At 42.7% G+C, this 22347-nt stretch overlaps 1 protein-coding gene and 2 long non-coding RNA genes across 9 annotated transcripts in view; all 3 read left to right on the top strand.

The window, feature by feature from the left end:
- LOC145715949 (uncharacterized) overlaps positions 1–4927 on the top strand; it is a 20157-nt gene extending 15230 nt beyond the window's left edge. Inside the window, exon 2 of the long non-coding RNA XR_014138265.1 lies at positions 4152–4927. This is a non-coding gene — a long non-coding RNA (uncharacterized LOC145715949). The remainder of the gene's footprint in view (positions 1–4151) is intronic.
- Positions 1–22347, top strand: part of LOC145715952 (uncharacterized) — a 519543-nt gene that overhangs the window by 301663 nt on the left and 195533 nt on the right. The window lies entirely within an intron of this gene.
- CRIM1 (cysteine rich transmembrane BMP regulator 1) overlaps positions 1–22347 on the top strand; it is a 180548-nt gene that overhangs the window by 15615 nt on the left and 142586 nt on the right. For 6 of the 7 annotated variants that reach the window (XM_081796925.1, XM_081796921.1, XM_081796923.1 and 3 more), the window contains exon 2: positions 21553–21726. The exons of the other annotated variant lie outside the window; for it this stretch is intronic. In XM_081796925.1, coding sequence (XP_081653051.1) covers positions 21553–21726 — 174 coding nt within the window. The remainder of the gene's footprint in view (positions 1–21552; positions 21727–22347) is intronic. 7 annotated transcript variants of the gene reach the window in all.

Genomic DNA, 22347 nt, shown 5'->3' with positions numbered 1-22347 from the left:
AAAAAAAAAAAAAAAAGCCCAAGTCTCTTGAATAGTCACTTAGAAAGGTGTTACCTAAATTCCTTTTCTGTAGTTTTATTTCTTCAACATCTTATTTTCCTTAATTAGCTGTATGTGCTGTGGCCAAATATTGGGTCCACTGCCTTATAAAGACAACTTTATGAGGCAACTTGGGAAATAGAGAAGAGAAACAATGATCCAAAATGCTTTTGTTCCAAACCCAAGAACTAGTTTCATGTTACTGTGTATGTGTATACCCTGTCTAGCCTTCCTCTATGTACATACCTTTTTAAAATCACACATCCATATATTGCTTCTTTGCATTAAAATTATATCAAATGAACTTTCCTGTGTTGCTACATAGTCTCCATTACTATAATTTAAGCTTATTAAGCAAGATGTGCTGACTGTATCTTTCTACTTCATTTTCCTAACTTCTTTCCTCTCAGGACTATATAAAAGGTGAAAAGGGGGCGGGGGAAGTCATTTGTGGTGATCTTAAGGCAAAATTCTATGTAGTCTTAATTTGTTTCCAGGAGTGCCTAGGCTCTCCAAGCAGATGAAAATCATTGTCTTCTCTCCCCTCACTGAGGATTTGACCACTCGCGACCTGTGCCTGTGGCCCTCTGTGTCTAGGACTGTGTCATGAAGATGGGGGGCCCTTAGCTGTTTTGTCATTTGGCCCTGCTACCACCAGGACCATGTTGACTCTGAGGACATTGAAGCTTTTTTTAACCTTTTCCTCTGTTAAGTGATGATTTGTTGGCTTTGTGCAAATAGCCAGCCCACTGGGTAGGGACATTTTTATTCTATTGCTTTTTTTTTTTGTAGTGAAATATTGGATTGCAAATATTTATTTAGAGTGAAAGATGGATATAATTAACTACACCCTAAATACTAGATACTAACTTCAAGATGAATTTGCAACCTTTGTGCTTTGTATGCATGAGACATAGGCTCTTGTTACCAAAGATTTTATCTGAGAATTTAAGGTTTCCACTTCCACCAATTTATAAATGAAAACTGGAGGCCTGGAAGTTATCCCGCGGGGCACATGTATAAAATTTGGAAAAACTCGGATCACTTGTGGAATTGAGTTTGTTGAAATCAGGGAAACGGACTTTTTTCCCTTGTATTATTATTGGCTGATACATTAATAAATAGTTTTTATAACTCAGGTACTGGTTTCCTATTCAAAAGGTATAGATAGCATCTGTTGTAATATTTCAGATTCACTTGTGTAGTCTTTGTTCAAACATTTCTCACTCAAAACCGATTATACAAACAGGATGCAAAACCAAATTGCCAGGCTTCAGATATATTTTATATAAATTTGAAGTGCTTTTTGGATTATCAGAAGGAAGACAAACATTTTGATTACCTCTTTAAATTAAATGACTGTTTCTGAATTATTCTATATCTTTGAAAATTTATAATTCATGCATGTGATCTCTACCAATCAACATTTCCAGTCTAGAAAATACTGGGCATTTACCTGGCTGCTTCTTGGTTGGAGAGAGGACCCATGTACATGTCACTAAACCACAGCATATAGCTAAGGAATGCATGTGCACAGCTGGATTTGAACACTTTTTGGGTCAACATATTTATTTAAAATAAGCACACTTTGTACTGAAAAAGTAATTTGAAGGTGAAATCACATTAGATTTAATAGTTTAACCTTGGATATTTTTGGAATTTTAGGTAATATTATGGGACAGTAGCATTCATTAAAGTCAAGTGTATAAAATCTTTTAAAAATTTGTTAAAATCTTTTTAAAAATTAAAGCACAAAGGGATATTAATAGATATTTATATTCAGCAGTACTAAAGCAAATATTTGACACCCACCACCATCTCCAAAATATGTGTGCTGACATTGGGTCTTTAGGGTGAATGAAAAGGTGTGGAAAAGCTGACAGCTTTTAGGGAAAAGGTTTGTCAGGGGGGAAGGAGTGTGGGACTCCCCTAAGGTTTGGCCCTACCTAAGGCCTGTAGTTCCTTTTGTAACAAATTTATAAACACTTATTTAAGTCTTTTCATCAGTAGATTATCTCCAGTACTAAACGGTTAATCATTAATCAGCTGATCTTCATTATCAACCAAAACCACTTGTGTTTTCGTCACAAATGCTCCTTAACAATGTGGTTCTAAATGTTTAAATCAATGGATAATGAAATCGATTCCTGTGTTCCTTGTCATATGGTAGAACGTAAAGCTTCTGGCTTTTGGAGAACATTTCAGCAGTCGGCGAGGGCTAGTATGGTGTCCCTGAGCTGCTTTTTTTTTTTGCTTACAGAGCCCTGGAACTTGGCCAGCTTCAGTGAGGGGGAGGAGGAAAGGTTCAAGTTTGAGAGCCCTGGGTTTATTTCTGGCTGTTCAGATGTGAGACAGTGGGAGAAGGCATATAGTTTGAGGGAGGTCGCAGACTCAAAGGTTCATGCCACGGGTAAATGCGGGATGGATTTTTTTATCGCGGCTTCACACTTCTACCTCTCAGAGTTGGTGCTTCCAAGGGGTGAGGCACAACGTCTGGATCTAGTGTGGTGGGTGTCTCGGAAGTCTCTCCTAGCCATAGTCCAACCGTAGCACTCTGTTCCTTTTCTTTCTGAATTTGTAGTCAAGTAACTAACTTCCTGACCTGCCGTGAGACTTGATTTTTGCAAACAAAACACCATGCATCTTGGAGAAGGGCAAGTTAGGTGAATACTAAATGCTTGTAGCATTTGGGGCTGGAGTTGCGGGAGGTAGTGGTTACACAAAGAGCGAGAGACAGGCAGACACACCCCAGTCTGGAGCCCCCAAGCCCCCGAGTCTTTTTCCCTTAATGGGTTGGTCATTGATTTCCCCTGTGCAGATTCTGAATCCCTTTCTCTTGTACTCACCCTTGTTGAGGAAGCCCCGCTTCCAGCCGCTGCCCTCACTCGAGCCCCAGCTCTGCACGCGGGTACCCTCTGCCGTTAGCGGTTCGGGGACACCGCCCAGCCAGCCCGCCCACTGCCCTCCTCAGAGGTGCCTCTGGCCTCACTCCTAGCGCGGGTGCTGCCTCCTTAGTCCTGCTGCTTGCTTCCCCGATGAGCAGTCACCACAGCCTTGGGACATTTTACCCACCCATAGGACTAGCTTGTGTTCCTTCATTTGCCGGGGAGCACTGCGGATGCCGTCTCAGGAAAACGTGCCCAGAGGAAATGACTTCCTCAGGAGAAAGCACATTTATCAGTAGAGGCAATATTAAGTGCTAGCAGGGGTTCAAGCTCTGAGGTCAGTTCATAGTCCATCCTAGTGACTTGCCTGGTGCCTTACCCTGCCAAGCTGCTTGACTTCTGTGCATGGTTTCCATCCGTAAAATGGGAATAATAATAGGATCTACCTCCTTCAGGTTGTTATAGGCCATACCTAAGTTAACTCATTTGTGTACAGCTTTGGAATGGTAACCTGTACATAATAAGCAGGTGGTCGATGTTAGCTGTGATTGTATCTTTTTGTCCCTCAGCTTTGAACACTGTGGCTTGTACGTAGCAGGTGTTCCTTAAATGCCTTGTTGATTAAATGTAATATTCTGAAGGTGGAAAGAAAATGACTTCCCCTTCTCTTACCATAAAATAAAAGTAATATTTGGTTGAAATAAGACATTGTCCGCATGAAGATACTTACCCCCTGGTTGGAGGCAGGGTAGGAGGATGTTCCAAATTAATTATCAGTAACAGTGTGCCGTGATTTCTTCATCAGACCTAACACACCCAGTCTGTCAGTAGTTTGAATAATGTTTACTGGCTCCCAAGATAATTTTGAAAGGACAAAACAGCTTAATAGTGATTTATTTCCAGTAAGCATTGTTATTGGAACATTTCAAATTCCAGCATATTTGATGGCTATATTAAAACAGGCTCTGCCCTTCATGGGTTCACCCTGTTCTAACTTATGTTTGCTTTTAAGGCGGAAGATGGGTAGAAAGATGCTCTTTAATTGAATAGGTCCCTGCTGCTTTGTAGCCAACTCAGTGCCTAGCATGGTGCCAACAAAGAAGTAGTTGCTCAGCAAATAATATTTTAAGTTAATTAGTAAATTGATGGTACGTTTTTCTTCACATTACATCACACTGATGGCTTGCAGGTACCTGTGAGGAGGTCTTGTTCATGATTTTCCTCCAGGCAGGCGTGCCCTAAGATGATGGTCTCTTGCTGTTGGGTGATAGAGTATTGAATTTGAGGACCACTGTCAGAATTCCTCCTCATCTGCTATAAGAAGAACAAATGGTCCCCAAGGGGTCCAGATAGATGGTGCAGGAAGGAGCACCACCACTCATCGCTGATGAGGTATCTGAGCCATACTCACGATGAAGATCACAGCTCTAACGGAAAGAGGTAAGTCATTGTTTTCTAAGTTAAGAAAGTTTAAAGGTTTATGCTGCTACTATTTCATGTGGCAAGGACTGAAGAAGATATATCCTTGTGTTCTCTTGTTAGGGACAGTGATCCGAACGGTAAGAGTATTTGACCCCGGACCTGGAGATTACAATTTGGAAAAGATGGTTTTAAAAAAGTGATCATGTCCACAAAGGCGACAAGAACATGAAGCTGAAGTCCTTTGTCAGTGGTTTGTAAGTGCTTCTTTTCATTCTAAAAATATTTATTGATTCAAAAAAATGATTTATGTGACAGGATTGAACAACAGTTAGAATTCTTTTTCTTTATGGAGAAATTGGAAGAACTTCAAACTAACACACATACATACTCATTCAAAGAAAACCGTTTGCCCTGCCTTTTCAAATGACATTTTTGTTGTCTGGTGTCATTTTAATAATGTTTCTTTTCTTTTTTCTTTTTTTAGGTCTTGGTGCAGGTGCATACCAGAATTTTTTTCTTTCAACCATTAAGGTTCTCCCTTGTTACCCAACTTTAAAAAAATAAATTGATTTCAATGCAAATGAGTGCTGTGTGTTTCTTCCGTGGTGAGATTATTTCATAGGTGGTTTGAAGGATTCATCGAATTTTATAAAAAGAGTGTAAAACTGCCTTTCCACTTTCTCACATCTCTCTCACCCAGATTAAAGTGGCCCATTGAAAACCTGGCCTTTATCACAGAAGAGCTGTTGTGGGGCAGTCTTCATGGGCCACCTGCCCATGTCTGCTCTGGGCGCACACCGTGCTCATGTGCAGGAATCAGCCGCCACAAAGGAGCAGTCTGTTGACAGCAGGAGGGACAACACGTGATGGGAACATGCACGTTTTACCAAACGGGACACTGGACTGCTTTCTTATGAAGGGTAGTGTGTACGTGTTGGGGTGGGGGGAGTCCAAATTGCAGTTAGTTCCAGATGATTCACCACATGGAAGGCGTATTCTCTCGCTAGTGTTTGGGTCTTAGTAAATAAAGTATTGTGTTGAATCCCGGTCTGACAGGAAAGAGGTGGTAATTGATCAGGGATTCTATTTTGTTTGTTTTCAATAAAAGGGATTACTTAAAATGAGATGACTCTACATCAGGATACCTTTTCGTAGGATCGTTTTTATCTTTTATACAGAATTAATCTTCGCTGTTGTCAGCCTTTACTCACAGAGACTTATTAGAAACAGTTGTTGGTTTTTTAAAAAAGGGGAAAGATAGATACTTAGTTTGAAGTACAGTTGGCAGATTTGACCACTCGAGGGTGTTGTTTTCTCCGTGGAGCATCTTATAGAGGTCGAACCTGGCTGACAGATGCTTCTTATGACTTTGTCTAACCCATGAATGGCAGTTCCTCTTCATTTATCCCCTCTCCCCAGTCTCCCTAGCATCATTTCTCTCTTCCTTCTCTCTCAAGTTCTATTCCCATCAGTCATCAGGTGGTTGAAGAGCAAGCCAACCCCTGTCCCCAGTAGGGCGGGATGCCAGTCCAGCCACGGGCCCTCACTGCCCATTTCCAAGAGAGGACAGTCACCTTGACTGTCTTGGGAGGGAGTAGGAGGTCCTGCACCCAGGCTGAAGTTGGCTTATTTACCTGCTTACACAGGGACCAGTTGGGCTCCCAACTCCTCAGTCCTCCCCAGCCTCCCCTTCCCGGGTTCCAGCGGACTGGAACTTCTGTATTTGAGGAGTTCCATGATGGGCACTGTGTCGTGGTCCTCCTCGCTGCCCCCCGTGGGTCCAGGTGTTAAGTCCCATCATGCTGCAGTCCTCATCTCCAGAGGGTGACCTTGAAGAGACATATGTCCTGGAGCTTGATTTCATGAGCCTTGGGGCCCTGCAAGCAGGACAAGTTAGGAGGCCCTTGAGAGGCCAGAGCCTGAGGGTTTGAGCCCCGCCCTCTACAGAGTTAAAACCCGAAGGACACAGAGATCACATGAAAGGCTCCCAGACTCTTCTGGGAGACACTTAGTCAGAGGCAAAGGAATCTGATTTTGCAAGAGGACAGTTTTGCTCTGGGAGGTGAAAGAAGCTTGGTTGCCTTCTGAGTGGAAGTGGCCTCCTATTTGCTAGTCAGAATGACCTCAGGCCTTGAGAATGACTGAGGTCAGAGAACTGTTGCTAACCCGGGAATCAGAGAATTACGGAGTTGGAAGGGTCCTCAGAAAGGCATCTCTGGGCCAGCCCCCTCGTTTTACAGATTGAGGAACCGAGGCCTGTGGAAGTCTGTTGTGCTCTCTTACGCTTTTTACAGTTTCTGGTGTGTCTGCAATGAGCCTCTTCTTCGAACCTGAGCACGTTGAGTGGCTGCTGCTTGCCTGGTCTGGAGGGACCTCTTGGGGCCCCTGTTGCCCTCACTGCCCATGGCCCTGGGCCCTGAGTAGTGGGCTCGGTAGGCCGAATCCTCCTCTGCTGAACTTTTCCCTCCCTGCCTGCCTTCTTGCCGCACCCCCACCCCCCGTGAAGGAGTCCAGAACCCTCCTTGCATGTGAAGCCACTGGAATGTAGCACTCTGCCCCCTGGCCTTGAGTGTCCTGGATGGACCTGGCCTGGGAAACTGGAAGGACTCAGGGGAGGGGGGGTGGGAACAGTCCCTCATGGCCCTGGGGTGGGACGGAAGGAAAGAAAGTGCGGGGAAGTGTGACCTCCCCGAGTAGACCCAGCTGACTCTCACCACATGGGAGGCCGGCGCGGGCGTTGGGCTGGCAGACTGAACAGGCAGGTTTCCTCAGGCCAGGCCCATGGGTGGGGGCCTCTGGCAGTGCTGAGCCCCAGGAGGTGAGCTGCTGGGGGAATTGGGGTGAAGAGGAAAGGGTTTGAGAGGAGCAGGCCAGAATGCAGAGGAAGTCATTGTAACAGGAGGTGATGAAGGTGAAGGTGGTGGATGGAAAGAAGGAATGTCCAGCCACTGTACAGACTGGATGCATTTCTCACTTTAGGAACCAAATGTTAGGAGATGGGAAAGACTGCCTTAAAGAAGCTTCCACCCTACTTTGAGACTGCGGGCTTTTTAACATGCTTACCCTTGGCAAAGCAGGGTTAGTAGGGAGGGTGGCTGCACATTCAGGTGTGAGGCTCTTGACACTTAGCTGTCCCTTTCTATCTTCTGCCCGTGAGGACACCCCACCCTTGACGACCCTCAGAAGGTTAGCAGCCGGTTACATTCCCTTGAAGAGATTTTTAAAAACCCTGAGGCTCAGCCAGGTGGCTCTCCACCCTCTCTCTGCCCCTTTCCACGATAAAGGAACCTTGCTTCTTCCTCAGCTCCTTCCCAGTTAAAGCCTGTGCAGAACTCGGATGCAGAGCAAGGGATGGGGACCGCCTCATGGAGCCCCTGGGCAGCCGTGAGCAGATCACACCTTGCCCCACCGCCTGTGAGGTTCATCAGGGTGGCAAGCCAGCTCTTTGTTGAGTGTCTAAAATTAAATTCTGTGCTTCTGGGAAGGGAACAGGAGTGACAGGTGGCAGAGTGTTTCTGAAACACCTTTTTAAGAGGAGAGAAATTGCAGCTGCAGCCATACCTGAAGGGGTTGGGTTTCCTTTGCTTCCGGAATCTTCCCCGTGCTGAGTCTGTTGACTTTTCCTGTGCCCAGGGTTGTCTTGAGCCTTAATTAGAGTTCCATGGTCCAGCCACATCCGGTCTGAAGGGAGGGTGCGAATCTCCTCTCCTCTTCTCTCACATGACATGGTACAGAGCCCTAGGAAGAGGGGCCCTGGTACTAGTAGAAATGTCGTGGTTATTTAACTCATTCATTGGGCCTGTAAACCGCGGTCTGTGAATACCCCTTCCTCTCTCCAAATAATAACAAAAGCCACCAGGAGAGGTCCAGTGGGATGCTGCAGGCAGGTCGGCAGGTCGGCAAGTCAGCATTTCACTCCCAGAGGTGCGCGTCTTAGGGTCTGCCCTGAGAGCCTACCGGTCTTCCATAAATCTGGATGTTTAAAACAACTGAATTATTAAAGGGTACGTTAAATGCTTATATGTAAGTTTAAAGCTTCTTATTTCTGTATATTCTGATCCTTTGAAAATTGGTGATTCTTACTATTAGTTAAATAGGGTATGGATTTCATCACGGCATCCTTTGGGAATTGTCTGCATTTGGTATTTCCTTTTATATCCTAAAAACCATTAGCTTTTGAAACATATATTGAAGTTAATAGACAATAATTTTTAACCTTTCGGGCAGGAGTTAAGGTAGATGTATTTCCACAAACAGCTCATTTGAGCAGTTTTTCATGACTTAACACGCTAAGGACTAAATAGAATAACATTGCAGAATCGTGATCCACCTGCCTTACTGGGTATGGGAGTACGTGTTGCTGTAAGTGTGTAGAAAAAGGACTGGGTGATTCACATGGGTTTTATTTATATTTCCTTTTGGAAGCAAATAATTCTCTAGGTGTGTTTATGCATGCATGTGTTTTACTTTAAAATGTAGAGATATATCAACTTTTTTCTTTAACTTTGACACTGCAATGTTTTAAAAGACCCAAAAGGTACCTGCTTCCTAAGTCCCTGGTAGGCATGAATTATTGTACAGTTTGTTTCTTTTTTTTTTTGCACCTCAACCATTCCAGAAAGATGTATTAAATATAAATGTTACAGATAAATGCATAAGTATTGACAAACTTAAGCAAACCAGAATCTTAGCTACCCACAGAATGTCTCTTCCTTCCCATGACGTTGTTAGTAGAGAATGTCCCCTCGTGCACCTACTCCAGCTTGCCATTCATTTCTCCATTCAGCAAGCGGGGCTTGGGACCTGCTGTGAGCCATCCATTCATCTCAGCAGGGAGTGACTGTAGAAATGAGGAAGGCGCAGTTTCTGCCCCCTGGAAACTCAGAATCTAGCTGTGGGCAACCCGCCGCAGTGCCTTGGGTTAAGTGAAGGGTTGTAGGTAGGAGAAAACCAAGTAAACTCTGAGGAGAAGACATTAGTTGGGCACGGTAAGCGAATAGCAGGTTTCCAGGTGAATGGGGAAAGAAAGATGGTGCCTTCTCAGAGGAAACAGAATCAGCCAAAGGCCCACCCAAGTGGACTTAAACGGTGTATGGAGAGAACTGACGGATTCAGTAAATATTTGTGGAGGACCTACTATGTGGTAAGCCCTGTTCCAGGTGTGGATGATCCAGATGTGAACAAGACAGACAAATCCCTACCAGCCTGGAGCTTTCTGATCTAGGGAGAAAAGATGAGCAAAATTAGTCATAAAACTTATACCATGTCAGAAGAAGATAAGTACTGTGCAGAAAAATAAGGCAGAGAAAGAGAACAAGGACTGTGTGACGCGTTTGGTTTTCAGTTTTAAAGAGAGTGGTCATGGAAAGTCTCGCCGAGAAATGGAGTGTGATCAGAGACCTGAGGGTGGGAGTGGGGGTGGGGGGGAGCCGTGCACAAAGCCGCCGGGGGAGAGGGGTGTGTTCCAGGTTGGAAGGGACATGAGTGCCCAGGCCCCAAGGGTTCCTTGGCCCGGGAAGGGAAGAGGTGCAGTCTGCGCAGTGGGAAGTAACCTGGAGGGTTAGCTGGGGCCAGGCACCGGCCTGGTTTATCAGTGGGAGGGGTCCTACTTGAGACTGTGGGCAGGTGGGAGCCAGTAAAGATTTTTGGATAGCATTGGGCGCTGGGTGGTTCAGTCGTTGAAGCATCTGCCTTCAGCCCGGGTCATGATCCCGGGGTCCTGGGATGGAACCCCACGTTGCCTCCCTGCTCGGGAAGTCTGCTTGTCCCTTTGCCCCTCCCCTAGCTCGTTCTCTCTTTCTCTCTTAAATAAATAAATAAAATCTTAAAAAAAAAAAAAGTTTTTGGATAGTGTTGGTAGTCATTACCGTTGTCATCACTGAGATTCCCAAACCCAAGTACCCAGTCTCTCAGAGCTTGGTGCCTGTTAGGCGTAGGGGTCCAATTACTACACCAGGGAAACTTCAGTTTTATCAGAAATGTGCAAATATATTTTCAAACACATTCTTAAAGTTTCTTCATCTTTCTCTGGTCTTGTTATATATACTTCATATGGTCTATTTCACATGAATCTTGGGGATTAAATCATGGCTCTGTAAATCATCATAACTCCCAAGATATTAATGTTCATTTCCTGACCTACCCAAGAGTCCTGCTTTTCATTGTCCCCTAATGTACATTTGCTTTTAGATAGAGAGTTCTAGGATGGATTTCAAGGACTTGGTGCCTTCAGAAATCCGTGTAACAGGCCCTGTGTTGCGTGAGGTTTCTTATAGGCCACAGTTGTCTCTCTGATTTTCATTTCTAATTTATAGCCCTACTTCCCACATACACATATTGTAGCAATGTGGATTCTAATGATGTTCTAAGAAAAAAAGATCTAGACATATACATCAGACTTTCACTTATGATGAAACCAGGTAACAGTAGGAAATTGTAAACCATGCACGCAAAACAGTGTTCATTGAATATTGCTGGCAAATTGTGCTTTGTTGCCAGGACCAGGTAGCAGGAGATTCTTGGCATGTGTAGGAATAAAAATAAGATCAAATATAGAAATAAACTTGCTTTATGAAAGAACTTAAAGGTTTGGGCTTTGGGGCACAATATTTAGGGATGATATTTCTTTGATGACCAGTACTTGAGTTAGTGGTAAGGAAGAGAAATAAAGTCCTTGGAATTAATCTTGATCATTTATCTTCCACTTGGTTTACTTTCAAGAATTCAGATAGGGCGCCTGGGTGGCTCAGTTGGTTAAGCGACTGCCTTCAGCTCAGGTCATGATCCCAGGGTCCTGGGATCGAGCCCCGCATCGGGCTCCCTGCTCTGCGGGGAGCCTGCTTCTCCCTCTCCCACTCCCCCTGCTTGTGTTCCCTCTCTCGCTGTGTCTCTCTCTGTCAAATAAATAAATAAAAATCTAAAAAAAAAAAAAAAGAATTCAGATAAATTATTAAGGTAAAGTTCACAGCAGTGCTCAGGTTGATTTATAAAAATATTCCTTAGGAAGTGATTGCTAACCGATTTCACAAAATTATTATCCTAAAAGATTCCTTAATGCTACTTACAGATCATTACACCTTTTAAAAATCACCATTTGAGCCTCAGGAGTATTGCTACGTATGAGGATACTGTTGTCTTAACAAAGAAACCCTTGTTTCTGGGATGATGGTGTAGTTGAGATCATGTTTATGTTGTTGGGTTTTCTGTTCTGATGTTTCCAAGGGTCCTCTGGCAACTCTACTGTTGACTTAGAAGGTGTCATTGTGAGTCCTCTGCCTGTCCAGTGGGTATTGACACCAGCCGTTGGTCTCTGGGCCATATGCACTGGAGATGGGCTTCACCAGAGTGACATGGGAAGTGTAGGAGTGTTCCCTCCTTCCTTTTCCCTGATGCTCTCAGGTCTTCTGAATTCACTTGAACTTGAAATTTGGCCCAGCTGTTTGACCACCTCAATTCATAGTTCCATTATTTCCCTGCTTTATGATAGTCTATGCAGAATTCAGGCCTCGGTTGCTGAGCTTCTGTCCTCAGCTAAATGTGTTCGTCTGAGAATTAAGTGCCTAGTCTGGTCCCTGGCACGTAAAAATGTGGCTCAATAAATGTTAGTTGTTATCAGAAGATTTATCTCTGGGGAGTGTGTGGGGGGTGGTGAAGTATGCTTCGTTACCTGTGCTAACTATTCAGCTAGTATAATGAAAAATGTATATCCTTCAGAGTGCTTATTTTCAGAACGCTGTGTTCATTTTGTTGCTCTTGTTTGAGATTCTGGTCACATTTCTTCTTTTCATTCTAGTGGTTCACACTTTTGGATGAGTGCAATCAAGAAAAAAGGCATTCCCATATCTAGTCTTCTGTTTTGCTCTCGGTCATTTGACTAACAGATTTTAGGTTAGAGCATACATTAATATTTATAAAATGGGACTGTGCATTATTCATACCCACAAGTACCTTTCTGGCAAGGAGCATGAATTTGTGTCACATTATCTCATTATGGTTATGATAGAGGTAGTAGAAAGGGAGATAATAGAGTTTATTATTTAAGTTATTGTTTATTTACCTAACATAGTTGAGGTATATTCATTCACTCAACATGTCATAAATATTTATTGGTATGTGGAAGTTTTGGTTAATATAATGTTGAGGTTAAAAGAAAATTTGAGGTAGTATTAATATTTTACAAGTGGGAAGACTGGCATCCAAAGATGTTTCTTTCTTCCCCTACCATCAAACTGACTTTCCAGGAAAAGTTTGGCACCGGAAGATTCAGATTACTCTTGTCCTCTAACCCATTCCTGTTGATTCCCTCTGCAGATACTTATTTTGTTAAGCTCCTATTTGCCAAGTCCTACAGTCACCCAATGATAAAAAGAAAAGAAGAGAAAAACTAGATCTTTAGCTTCAAAGAACCCACATTCTGGTGGAGGAGATTAGATGAGCAATTTCATGATGCTGCCGTAAGTGAAATAATTTTAATAAGTATACAGTAGAAGTCCCACAGCGGGGAAAACGCTTAATTTGGTCCCTGTGGAGTGGATGATACCTGGAGAAAGCATTAATAACTGAATAGAAACTTTCAAAGCAAGTAAGGAGAAGCAGCTTTCTAGGCGGAGAGAACAGTTTGTGCACAGCCAGGGAGGGAGTCAGGAAACAGCCTGGGTCATTTAAGGAGCACGGGAGCACGTAGTCATTAAGTAGTGTGAGTATTGTGGAGTAAGTGGGGAGGAATGGAAGAGGTGAGGTTGAAGAAGTGGGTTGGGGTCAAATCTAAGCAGGCTTGGTCTTCCGTGCCCAAGAGTTGGCTGGCCAGATGTTGGACTTTATTTTGGAGACCTTGCTTCCCAACTCCATATCCTTAAGAAGTTCAACAGGGCTATTCTTATAACATCCCCTCTGCGTTTTTTTATACTAATGCACCTCTGTAGAACAGATCACTGTGAGCCTAGAGATAGCTGATCGCTGGGCTTAATCCGAGGATGGCTTTTAGAGTATCTAGGTGAAGAAAGGAAATGTGACACAATTAGGCACTTCTCCAAGATATTTTTTCCCTCGACCGAGATGTATTAATTTTTAAGCAGCAGTACATTTATTTGATAGCTGAAAACCAGTATTCTTTGAAGCTTGGTGAAACATGGAGTTACATGTTTTAATAGACATTCAAGCTCAGAGAACACTGTGTTGCTCAGTAATGACATGTGCCTGAATGGAAGGCCAGCTCAGCACTGCCCAAACATGGGCCAGGCGAGAAGGCCTGAGATTTTCCTTAAAAAATATTAGGATCTAGGCTCAAAGCAGGGGAAGTGTAAGGGAGTTGAGTTTCACACCATAGGGTACAAAATAATGGTAGCTCAGGAAATGTTTCCATGAGCAATCAAATACCTTCATTATTTTAAAAAATTTCCAAAATGTAACCATTTAATGTCCAGCTTTGAGTAACTTCCTGGTAAAACCACCAAAGAGAAACTGATTTAAAAAATATATTTATAGGGGCACCTGGGTGGCCCAGTCAGTTGAGCCTCTGCCTTCAGCTCAGGTCATGATCCCAGGGTCCTGGGATGGAGCCCCACATGGGGCTCTCTGCTCAGTCGGGAGTCTGCTTCTCCCTCTGCCTCTGCCCCTCCGCCCTGCTCTTTCTCTCTCGCTCTCAAACGAATAAATAAAATATCTTTTTAAAAATATATATATTTATACATCACAGTACCTGGATGAGTTGACATGCTATACAGGACTGTTAATCATAAGCCATTTATGAGATGTCTTAATAATCTTTCTGAAGAGCCAGTTTTTAATTAATCGCCTCTGTTGCTTTTATCTCTGTAACTTCGATTTCCCTCATATATTTATGATTTCCACCCTTCTTGTTTCTTTGGACTTGCTCTGTTGCTCTTTTTCTGATTTCTTCAACTGAATGCTCTTCTCTCTTTTTTTTAAACCTCATTTCCTGTGAAATTTCCCTTTAAACACTGCCTTCCCTGTTTCCCAGCAATGTTGACATAGTATTTCTATTGTTCTTCATTTTTAAGTATTTGGTTAATTTACCTGTAATCCCCTCCCATTAAAAAAACCTTTTTGTCATAGAAATTCCTAAATCTATATAGAAGTAGAGACAATTGTATAATGACACAGAACTTCGAAGGTTATAAATAAATACATGGCCAATCCGTTTTAATACATTGAGACCTCAGCTAGTAAATCCTCTAGGACTGAGGTGTTATTAGAAAGGTCTTGCCAGGTGATCTTTGTTATAGTAAAAGCACCCTTCGCTTGCCTTCTTATGCCTAGTGACAGTTTTCCAAACCTCAGACTGGTCTGATAAGTGAGAAACTATTTTAAATTTAAATTGTGATCACTACAAGCAGGTGACTCTCTGACACTGTTCCCAAAAAATTGTTGGCATTGGACAATTTCGTCCAAGATGGCAGAATCAAGGAAACATGAGCATGAAGTCTAGACCTCATGAATTGTCCACTCCACCTCCTTTTTAGTAATGAAAAAAATTGAAGCCTTGAGGGGGCTAACTGCCTTGTTCGAAGTTGCTCTGCTAACTAATGACAGAACTAGAGTTGTGGTCTCCTGGGTCAGGCACTGTCCATGAGGAGAACAGATGTCTGGGCTGTTTTACTATATGCAATTTAAGACAGATAGTTCCTAATTTAGGCAGAAGTGTGAAATAGGGGAACTGTGTTCTGTAGTCCCAGGCTCTGCTCTCCTCTCCTCTTGTTTCATGAATTCCTTGCTTCTAGAGACACTTCTTGCCTTCTCTTAAGCTCCTCTCTCTTCCTGTTAGCTTCCTGCTATCAAAAAGGAAATTACTATTATTTTATTCATACACTTGGTATGATTTTGGTTAGAATGGCAGAAAGTTGTACTGTAAACGCCTTCCTAGCATCTTGAATCCCTAGTACCTTGCTCAGTTCTTGATGTATAATAGATACCACTGTCTGAGGAACAGATGATTGGAAGGAAAGAAGGAAGGGAGGGAGCGAGGGAGGGAAGGAGGATGGATGGATGGACAGCTGGCTGGATGAATTTGCATTCTGTAGTTCATCTCTGGACCGCTTCTGTTAGATGTATTGCTAAGGTGTCTGACAAAAATTAGAGCAGTGTAACATACACTTACCATAAATTGATTTAGTAAATTGGATCAGTCCTGTTTGTTTTTCAGAGAATTCCCTACTTGGACATAATATGAATCAGTGGTCATGTTTGTTTGCTCTATATTTAGAGATCTGCATCAGTTTAAGAAGTTAGTCTTCAAAAAATATCTGTGAGCATATTTTAGCATTTCCATTGTCCACTCTGCTCTACAGTTACATATGCTTAACATAGTTTCACTTTCTGGAAATGCCTGTAAAACAGATTTTTGTAACATGAATCATTTCTACTGATAACCATAATTTTGCCCTTCCTGCTTTGCACTGATTACAGCACCAGGAAGAGAGGGAGAGGGAAGCCCGCTGGCTTTTGGAACATCCGCCTTAAGCTTGAAGCAGAGAGAATGAAAGCTCACAGCATTAGATTCCTCCTTGAGCCGAATGAATGCCTGATAACAAACAGCCAGCCAGGAGCTGGGGGAGTTAAGAGCCGCAATTTTACATTACACTGGAGTTTCTAGGCTGGCATGGAAAGAGATGCCAGTATTAGCTATTTGCATCTTACCCTAGCCCCAGGGATATGTGAGCAGCTGGAGAATTAATTTGATATATATTCCCAGAAGCTTCTCCTCTGCCAACCGAATTCCATTACTGTGAGCTTCTGAGTGTGTACTGTGAATTTGTTTCTTGCCTTTTAATATCTGCTATAGCATATTTCTGGGTAAGTGGATTGCCACATAATGGGGTGCAGCTCTGTCTTGGTTTGGCGTAAACTCCATTCGCCTAAGCTGATACAGGGTAGGAAAGGTAAGCCTTTGAGTATACAAATGCCTGTACCTCCAGGAAGTCAGAGGTTTTAGATGAATACACAGTAATGTGTCCAGTAAGTGCAGTCACACCTGAAACGTTTCATTCCATATTAGTGGAATTTCAGACACCGGCATGCAGATGGAAAGATATTTTGAAGGGCCGAGAGGTGGAATCCAGGATCAGGGAGGCCAGAGTTGCCATGGCTGGTTCCTGGAGCTGCTGCTTCTTCCCAGGTCTGGAGTCGGATGTCTCCTTACATCTTCTAGGACGCCTCTGCCCCGACATCCTCCTCCCCAGTGCTCTCTTTCCTACCCCCAGGATTGAGACTCTTAACTAGCCCTTGCATTTAAAAATCTTCCGTGTCACACGCGGAAGGAAGGAATTTTAGGCATCCCTGAGAATACTAGAGGGTGCCTTGTGCAGGGTGAGACTGAATGTGGCCGTTGGAAGGACAGGTGTTTTTGCTTTGGCACTACATGTGTGCTCTTAAAACAAAAACCAACCTTCTGCAAAATCATTGACTACCCTAAAAATGAGAGAGGTGTTGGGAAAGATAGGGTTAGGGGTAGGTCACTCAAAACCTACGGAACTGTATACGGAGAAGGTAGATCTAGACAATGAGAATCTAAATGAAAACACGGACACAGGTAAGCCACCCATAGCATTGGCACCTGGAGCCTGGACAGCCCATCCTTTGCAGCCTTACCTCTGGGCTCCTATTGCTTCCTTCCGGGCGTGGCGCCTTGAAGACACTCACTTCTAATGGAGACCAGGTTCATCAGAATTACACCTAAAACCCAAGGGGCATTTCTTCATCATGATATTTAAATACAGGGGGAAATATCTCTAGTTTTTTCATTTGCATTTGCAACCTCCTGGGTAGTTTAATGTCATGGAAAGTTCATTCACTACAGCCGTCATTTCTCGTGCTAGAGGAAGGAATTTAAACAATAGATTATCTATCAGCCTTTTCTTAAGGTGTTCGTTATTGCTGAGACTTTTCCTTTCTTTGTGAGAGAACTTGCTCTTGATCTTGTCATAACATTAATGTGCTGAGAAAAGTCATGTATGAATCAACACAACGTTTGCATTTTATTGACTTCATCTTCCCACTGAAGACACGTGTCTGTTGATGGTTTAGGGTAACCATTAGGAGAAGAGGTCCCCCGGAACCTTTGTTATTTCTCAGACCTGGATCCTATGCTGCCTTGGCCCAGGTGTGTCAGCAAGACACGCTCTTCAGAAGAGCAACCCCAGGGTGGGGTGGGGAATCCCAAGACCTTTTCAGGGAGAATACGAGGTCCAGACTATTTCCATGGCAGTATTAAAATGTCACTTTTATTCTGCGTGTCATCCTTTGCTCTGGGGCCACAAGGGCAGTGCTGGCTTCGTAGCGCGAAGAGAGGGGGTGGTACCGACTGCCAGTCATGGCATTTGTCTCCTGGCCGTTCTTACCCATCTTCTTACATCTCGTGTTACCATTCTGGGGGATGAGATGGGAAATGTGTGTGAACTAATTCTGTCTCATGCGGAAGTACCGTGCTTGTCTCAAAGGAAAGCATCACGTCTTGAGAGGTCTTCTAAGTATCCGAGTGGAGATGTCAAGTTAGCAGTTCTATGTGACCGCCTCTTCACTGGGCTACTTAACATATTTGGACGTATCCGAACATACATCAATTTTAATTCGTACGTGAAAGTATTAGATTTCTCTCATCTTATATTGAGAGAAAATACTTCAACGTCCCGATTTGGTGTCTTGCAGAAGTTACAAACTTAAAAATACACTCACAGAGGTATCTCAGTTGTCTTTTCTGACTGGAGACTACATCTTGTCTAGAGAGTACCAGGAAAAAAGACTACTTGAAATAAATATTTAAAAGGCAGTACTCCTGCTTTTAACTCCTTCCCCCTCCCCCTTGACCAGTCCAAGGAGAAATCAGGAATCCGAGAATCAGAGCCTTCATCCTTGCATTGTATATATGGATTTACCTAAGAGAGATTTAAAAACATCAAATTTGCCAACCACTGTCCGCAGAACTGTTGGGCTCAGATTTGATTTCTGTAATCAAACCTCACTAAATTTTTGCTTTGAGTCCCTGTTGATTGGCTGTAAAATTATTTTAAAATATAATGTTATGTAATAGAAAAACATAAAAGCATTTGTCTCAGAAGCATGTTGTACTTGATTCCTATAAAGCAATGGTTGCTAAGGGAACTATTTGCCAAGAAAAACACAGTATTGATTGGGGGCGGGGGCATGGAATTAAAAAGATTTCCTCTCAAAAAAGAAAATAAAGGCATATAAGACATTTTGGGGTTCAGAGTCCACAGCTTCCTAACTGGACATGGTAGCCATGCCATTTTTTTCAGGCTTACCTGTGCATCTTCCCATGCAGCCTGTTACTGCTGCCAACAGACTTTTACTGGGAACAAAGCATGAATCAGTAAGGTATTGGGGAGAGCATCAACGGCAATTGCCTTTTAATTCGGATTCCCCGTTCAAAGAGAATGGTCTTCCTGGAAAACACATGGACAGCAGCATTGACCATACCAGTGATGAAATACATGGCTAGATATATAGCATAGTACTATTATATATTACAGTACATAAAGTTAATGGACACTATACTAAGTTCTGGGGTTAAGGGGGTTCAGAGTTGGATAAGACAAGGCTCCTACACACAAGGACTGTACCTAGTGGGGAAGTTTGACTTACATAAAGCCATTACCACAGGGGACCAGAGGTCTGTGCACCTGCCTCAGGGAGCATGGAAAATGGAGCCGTTCATAGTGGAGAAGACTTCCCCAAAGAGGTCACATTTGAACTGGGTCTTGATGGATGAATAGGAATTACTGTGGGAAGAAGGGAGGGGGGTGTTCTAGGTAGATGATACTCCATGAGCAGAGGTGGGGAAGCAGTTATTAAGTGTTTGTAGTGAGACTCTCAGGGTGCTTAGAACATTAGGATGTGTGAGAGATTGGTGAAAGATGGGTCTGTAGCAGTACAAGCCATATCATGAGGAACCTTTTATTCTACAGTAAGAATGTTGGGCTTTTTCTTGTTGGCAAGAGAGAACCACTGAGCAGGTTTGTTTTTTGAGGACGATGATTCCCCCATGCTGGGGAAAGGAGTAGTGGAGGGACAAGAGGATAATGGCAGGGAGACTGGGGAGAGGATGTTGCAGTCCTTCAGGAGAATGAGGTCTTCAGGGAGTTCTAGTTCTAATGGAGGGAAAGGAGGTTTACTGTGGGAAAAGATCATCAGAATCCATTCAATTTGGTGATGGATTAACTACATATTTATAAAAATAGTAATAAATATTTCTTCTCAGAATATGATGGGGAAAGGAGAAATAGATAAAGGAGAAATAGAAGAGACTAGTTTTCCAGGGGTTCAAATGTTACTTGATTTCTTACAAGTTTTTAAGTTCCTAGGGTTGACTAACTGAGTTACAAATTTGAATATAAAGTCACAAAAATTCCTCCATGACAAACTTCGCTGAACTGGATTAGGAGAGTGGTACTAAGAGCTTGTTCAAAAAATAAATGTAGAGATGGGAAGTCATTTATGTGTCCCATGTATTATATATTATAACTGAAGACTTATCAACAACTTTCCCATGCCGAGTTGTTTCATTATGTTCTTTTCTGGTTTTCCTTTCAGGATAATTTAGTAATTTCACTGTTGTCTTGAAGGTAGGAATGTACCTGTGTGTGTTTACATGTTATTTCTAAAAACCAAATACAGGCGAAACATCTTAAAACAGATAAATTATGTTTTTGTTTCAACTTGTAAAATCATTTTACTAAGAGCTGAGACTTTGATCAAGTAAGTGAGCCTGAAACCAGAACAGAAGAGGTTTTCAAAGAATTGCTGTGAATCTCTTTATATTGTAAATGATATCTTTCTAAAGACCCCTTGACAAGAAAATTATTTCAGCGAGGGAGAATAGCCTTTTGCAGTAAGTTAGTGATGTCACCAGAAGTAAAATTTAGCTGTAAAAAAAAATTACAGCCATCTGTTTACACTGTCTTCTATGAAAACACATTCTCAAGATGGCTTTATACCTGCCTTCGTTTGAGCAACAGGTTTAAGGTATCTTAAATTCAAGCACTTTAAAAAAATTCTCTCCAGATACGGTTATCAGAAACAAGTTTACTATTTAACAGGTAGTACCTAGTTAAGGTACGATAAAGTGTCTATGAAAGATAATGTTGAGAGGGGGGAAAACTCATAAAGTGCCCCAGAGATTCATAGAGAAGTAGCCTGATTTCCTGTAAGAGGTGTTTCAGCTGTGAGGAATAGCATTACGGATTTAGTCGGCCGATGGTTCTGTCATGCTTGTGTCATGTTTTATTTGTCTGAGCTGGAGCCCATGAACATAGTTTTGAAATCTGCTTTGTTTCTTACAGTCTCCTCCTATGATTGCATGACCAGGATAGTGATTTGGTCTCAGCTTCAGAGTATGACTTCCTTAGCCTCTCACTAAGTGGTCGCCCTCAGTTTTGTTGTCCTCTCTGGCTTTGGTTTTGGGTGGACATTAGCATCTGAACTGAAATGCGTTGACGGAATCTCCACTGCTGTATCCATTCTTCCTTCTTTTGGTGGTGTCTGAGGTTTTATGTTGATTAGCTGTCTTGATGTATTAAATTGCCGGCTTATTTATTTATTTATTTATTTATTTTTAAAGATTTTATTTATTTATTTGAGAGAGAGAGAATGAGAGACAGAGAGCACGAGAGGGAAGAGGGTCAGAGGGAGAAGCAGACTCCCTGCTGAGCAGGGAGCCTGATGCGGGGCTCGATCCCAGGACCCTGGGATCATGACCTGAGCCGAAGGCAGTCGCTTAACCAACTGAGCCACCCAGGCGCCCCAAATTGCCGGCTATTTTAAACCCAAAGCTCGTCTCTACCAGATGGACTGAAAAAACAAAACAAAACAAAAAACTGTGGGTATTTTTGAATCATTTTGTAGGTTGACTGAAGTGTCTCCTGTAATTTTATTGAAAGTAGGAAAATCCAGGAATCTTTGTTTAAAATAACATGTAAGAGAAGGGGTGGTTTTTGATCCCACACATTTGTATACATGGTTATTTAGTGTCTACATGTATGGCTCTGTTTCCTTTTTCTCACTTATTTGGAGGTTGGATTTCATTCATTTGTCAAATTGCAGCCAAAACCACCTTTTGTAAATCGAGGTGTGGATATCAGGTGTTAATCTTGACATCTTTGCACATTTTTGCTTTCAAACAGGCCTTTGAATGAAGCCGCAAGCAAATATTCTGTGGTTGTTAATTGTTTTACAGATGAGAACTGGGACGATGACCAGCTGCTTGGTTTTGAACCCTGCAATGAAAACCTTGTCTCTGGCTGCAATATAATCAATGGGAAATGTGAATGTGACACCATTCGCACCTGCAACAATCCTTTTGAGTTTCCAAGGAAAGATATGTGCCTTTCAGCTTTGAAGAGGATTGAAGGTAAGTACTGATTCTCAACAATTGTCAGGCTTAGCGCTGTGTCATATTTGAGCTGGAAGAGGCAAAGACACACTTACAGAGATTGGTACATTTTATAATCCCAAACAAGATGCATAAAGTTGACTGAGTACTGACGTGATGATGTGTGTGCACCATGTACATCTGTGTTTTCTGGAGGTCATGGATTTGGTAATGCTGTGGTCTCATGAGCAGGGTAGTTTGTGCCAGCTTGCTTAGGTCACCCCTGCATACTGGATGATTTCACAAGTGGTGTGCTTGAAATTGGCATCTGTTGTCACCAGGTCCATTCTGCTTGATTTACTGTAGCATGGTGCTCCATGAGGAGAGTGCTAATTAGAAATGCAGCTCATCTGGCAAGGAAGTATGTCTCTTTAACAGAGATGGGAGAATTGCACAGTGATGGTTGAAGGCTCAGGTGGGTTTTGCCATGGGGCAAAACCACATAGGTGTGGATGGGTCATTGGGTGCTTCGCCTGTGGAATGAAGTCAGAAATTACATTAAAATAACAAAATTGTACTAATATAACCCATAACTTCTGTACATTCCTGCATAAAACCTAGACAAAAGATTGGAGATGTGGAAGTATGATTCCTAGCTTC

The sequence above is a fragment of the Leptonychotes weddellii genome, chromosome 10, assembly GCF_054177405.1.
Source record: "Leptonychotes weddellii isolate Sample4059 chromosome 10, ASM5417740v2, whole genome shotgun sequence".
NCBI classification, from domain to species: Eukaryota; Metazoa; Chordata; class Mammalia; order Carnivora; family Phocidae; genus Leptonychotes; species Leptonychotes weddellii.
Note: the sequence above shows the minus strand (reverse complement) of the source record. Positions and strands in the feature narration are given on the sequence as shown.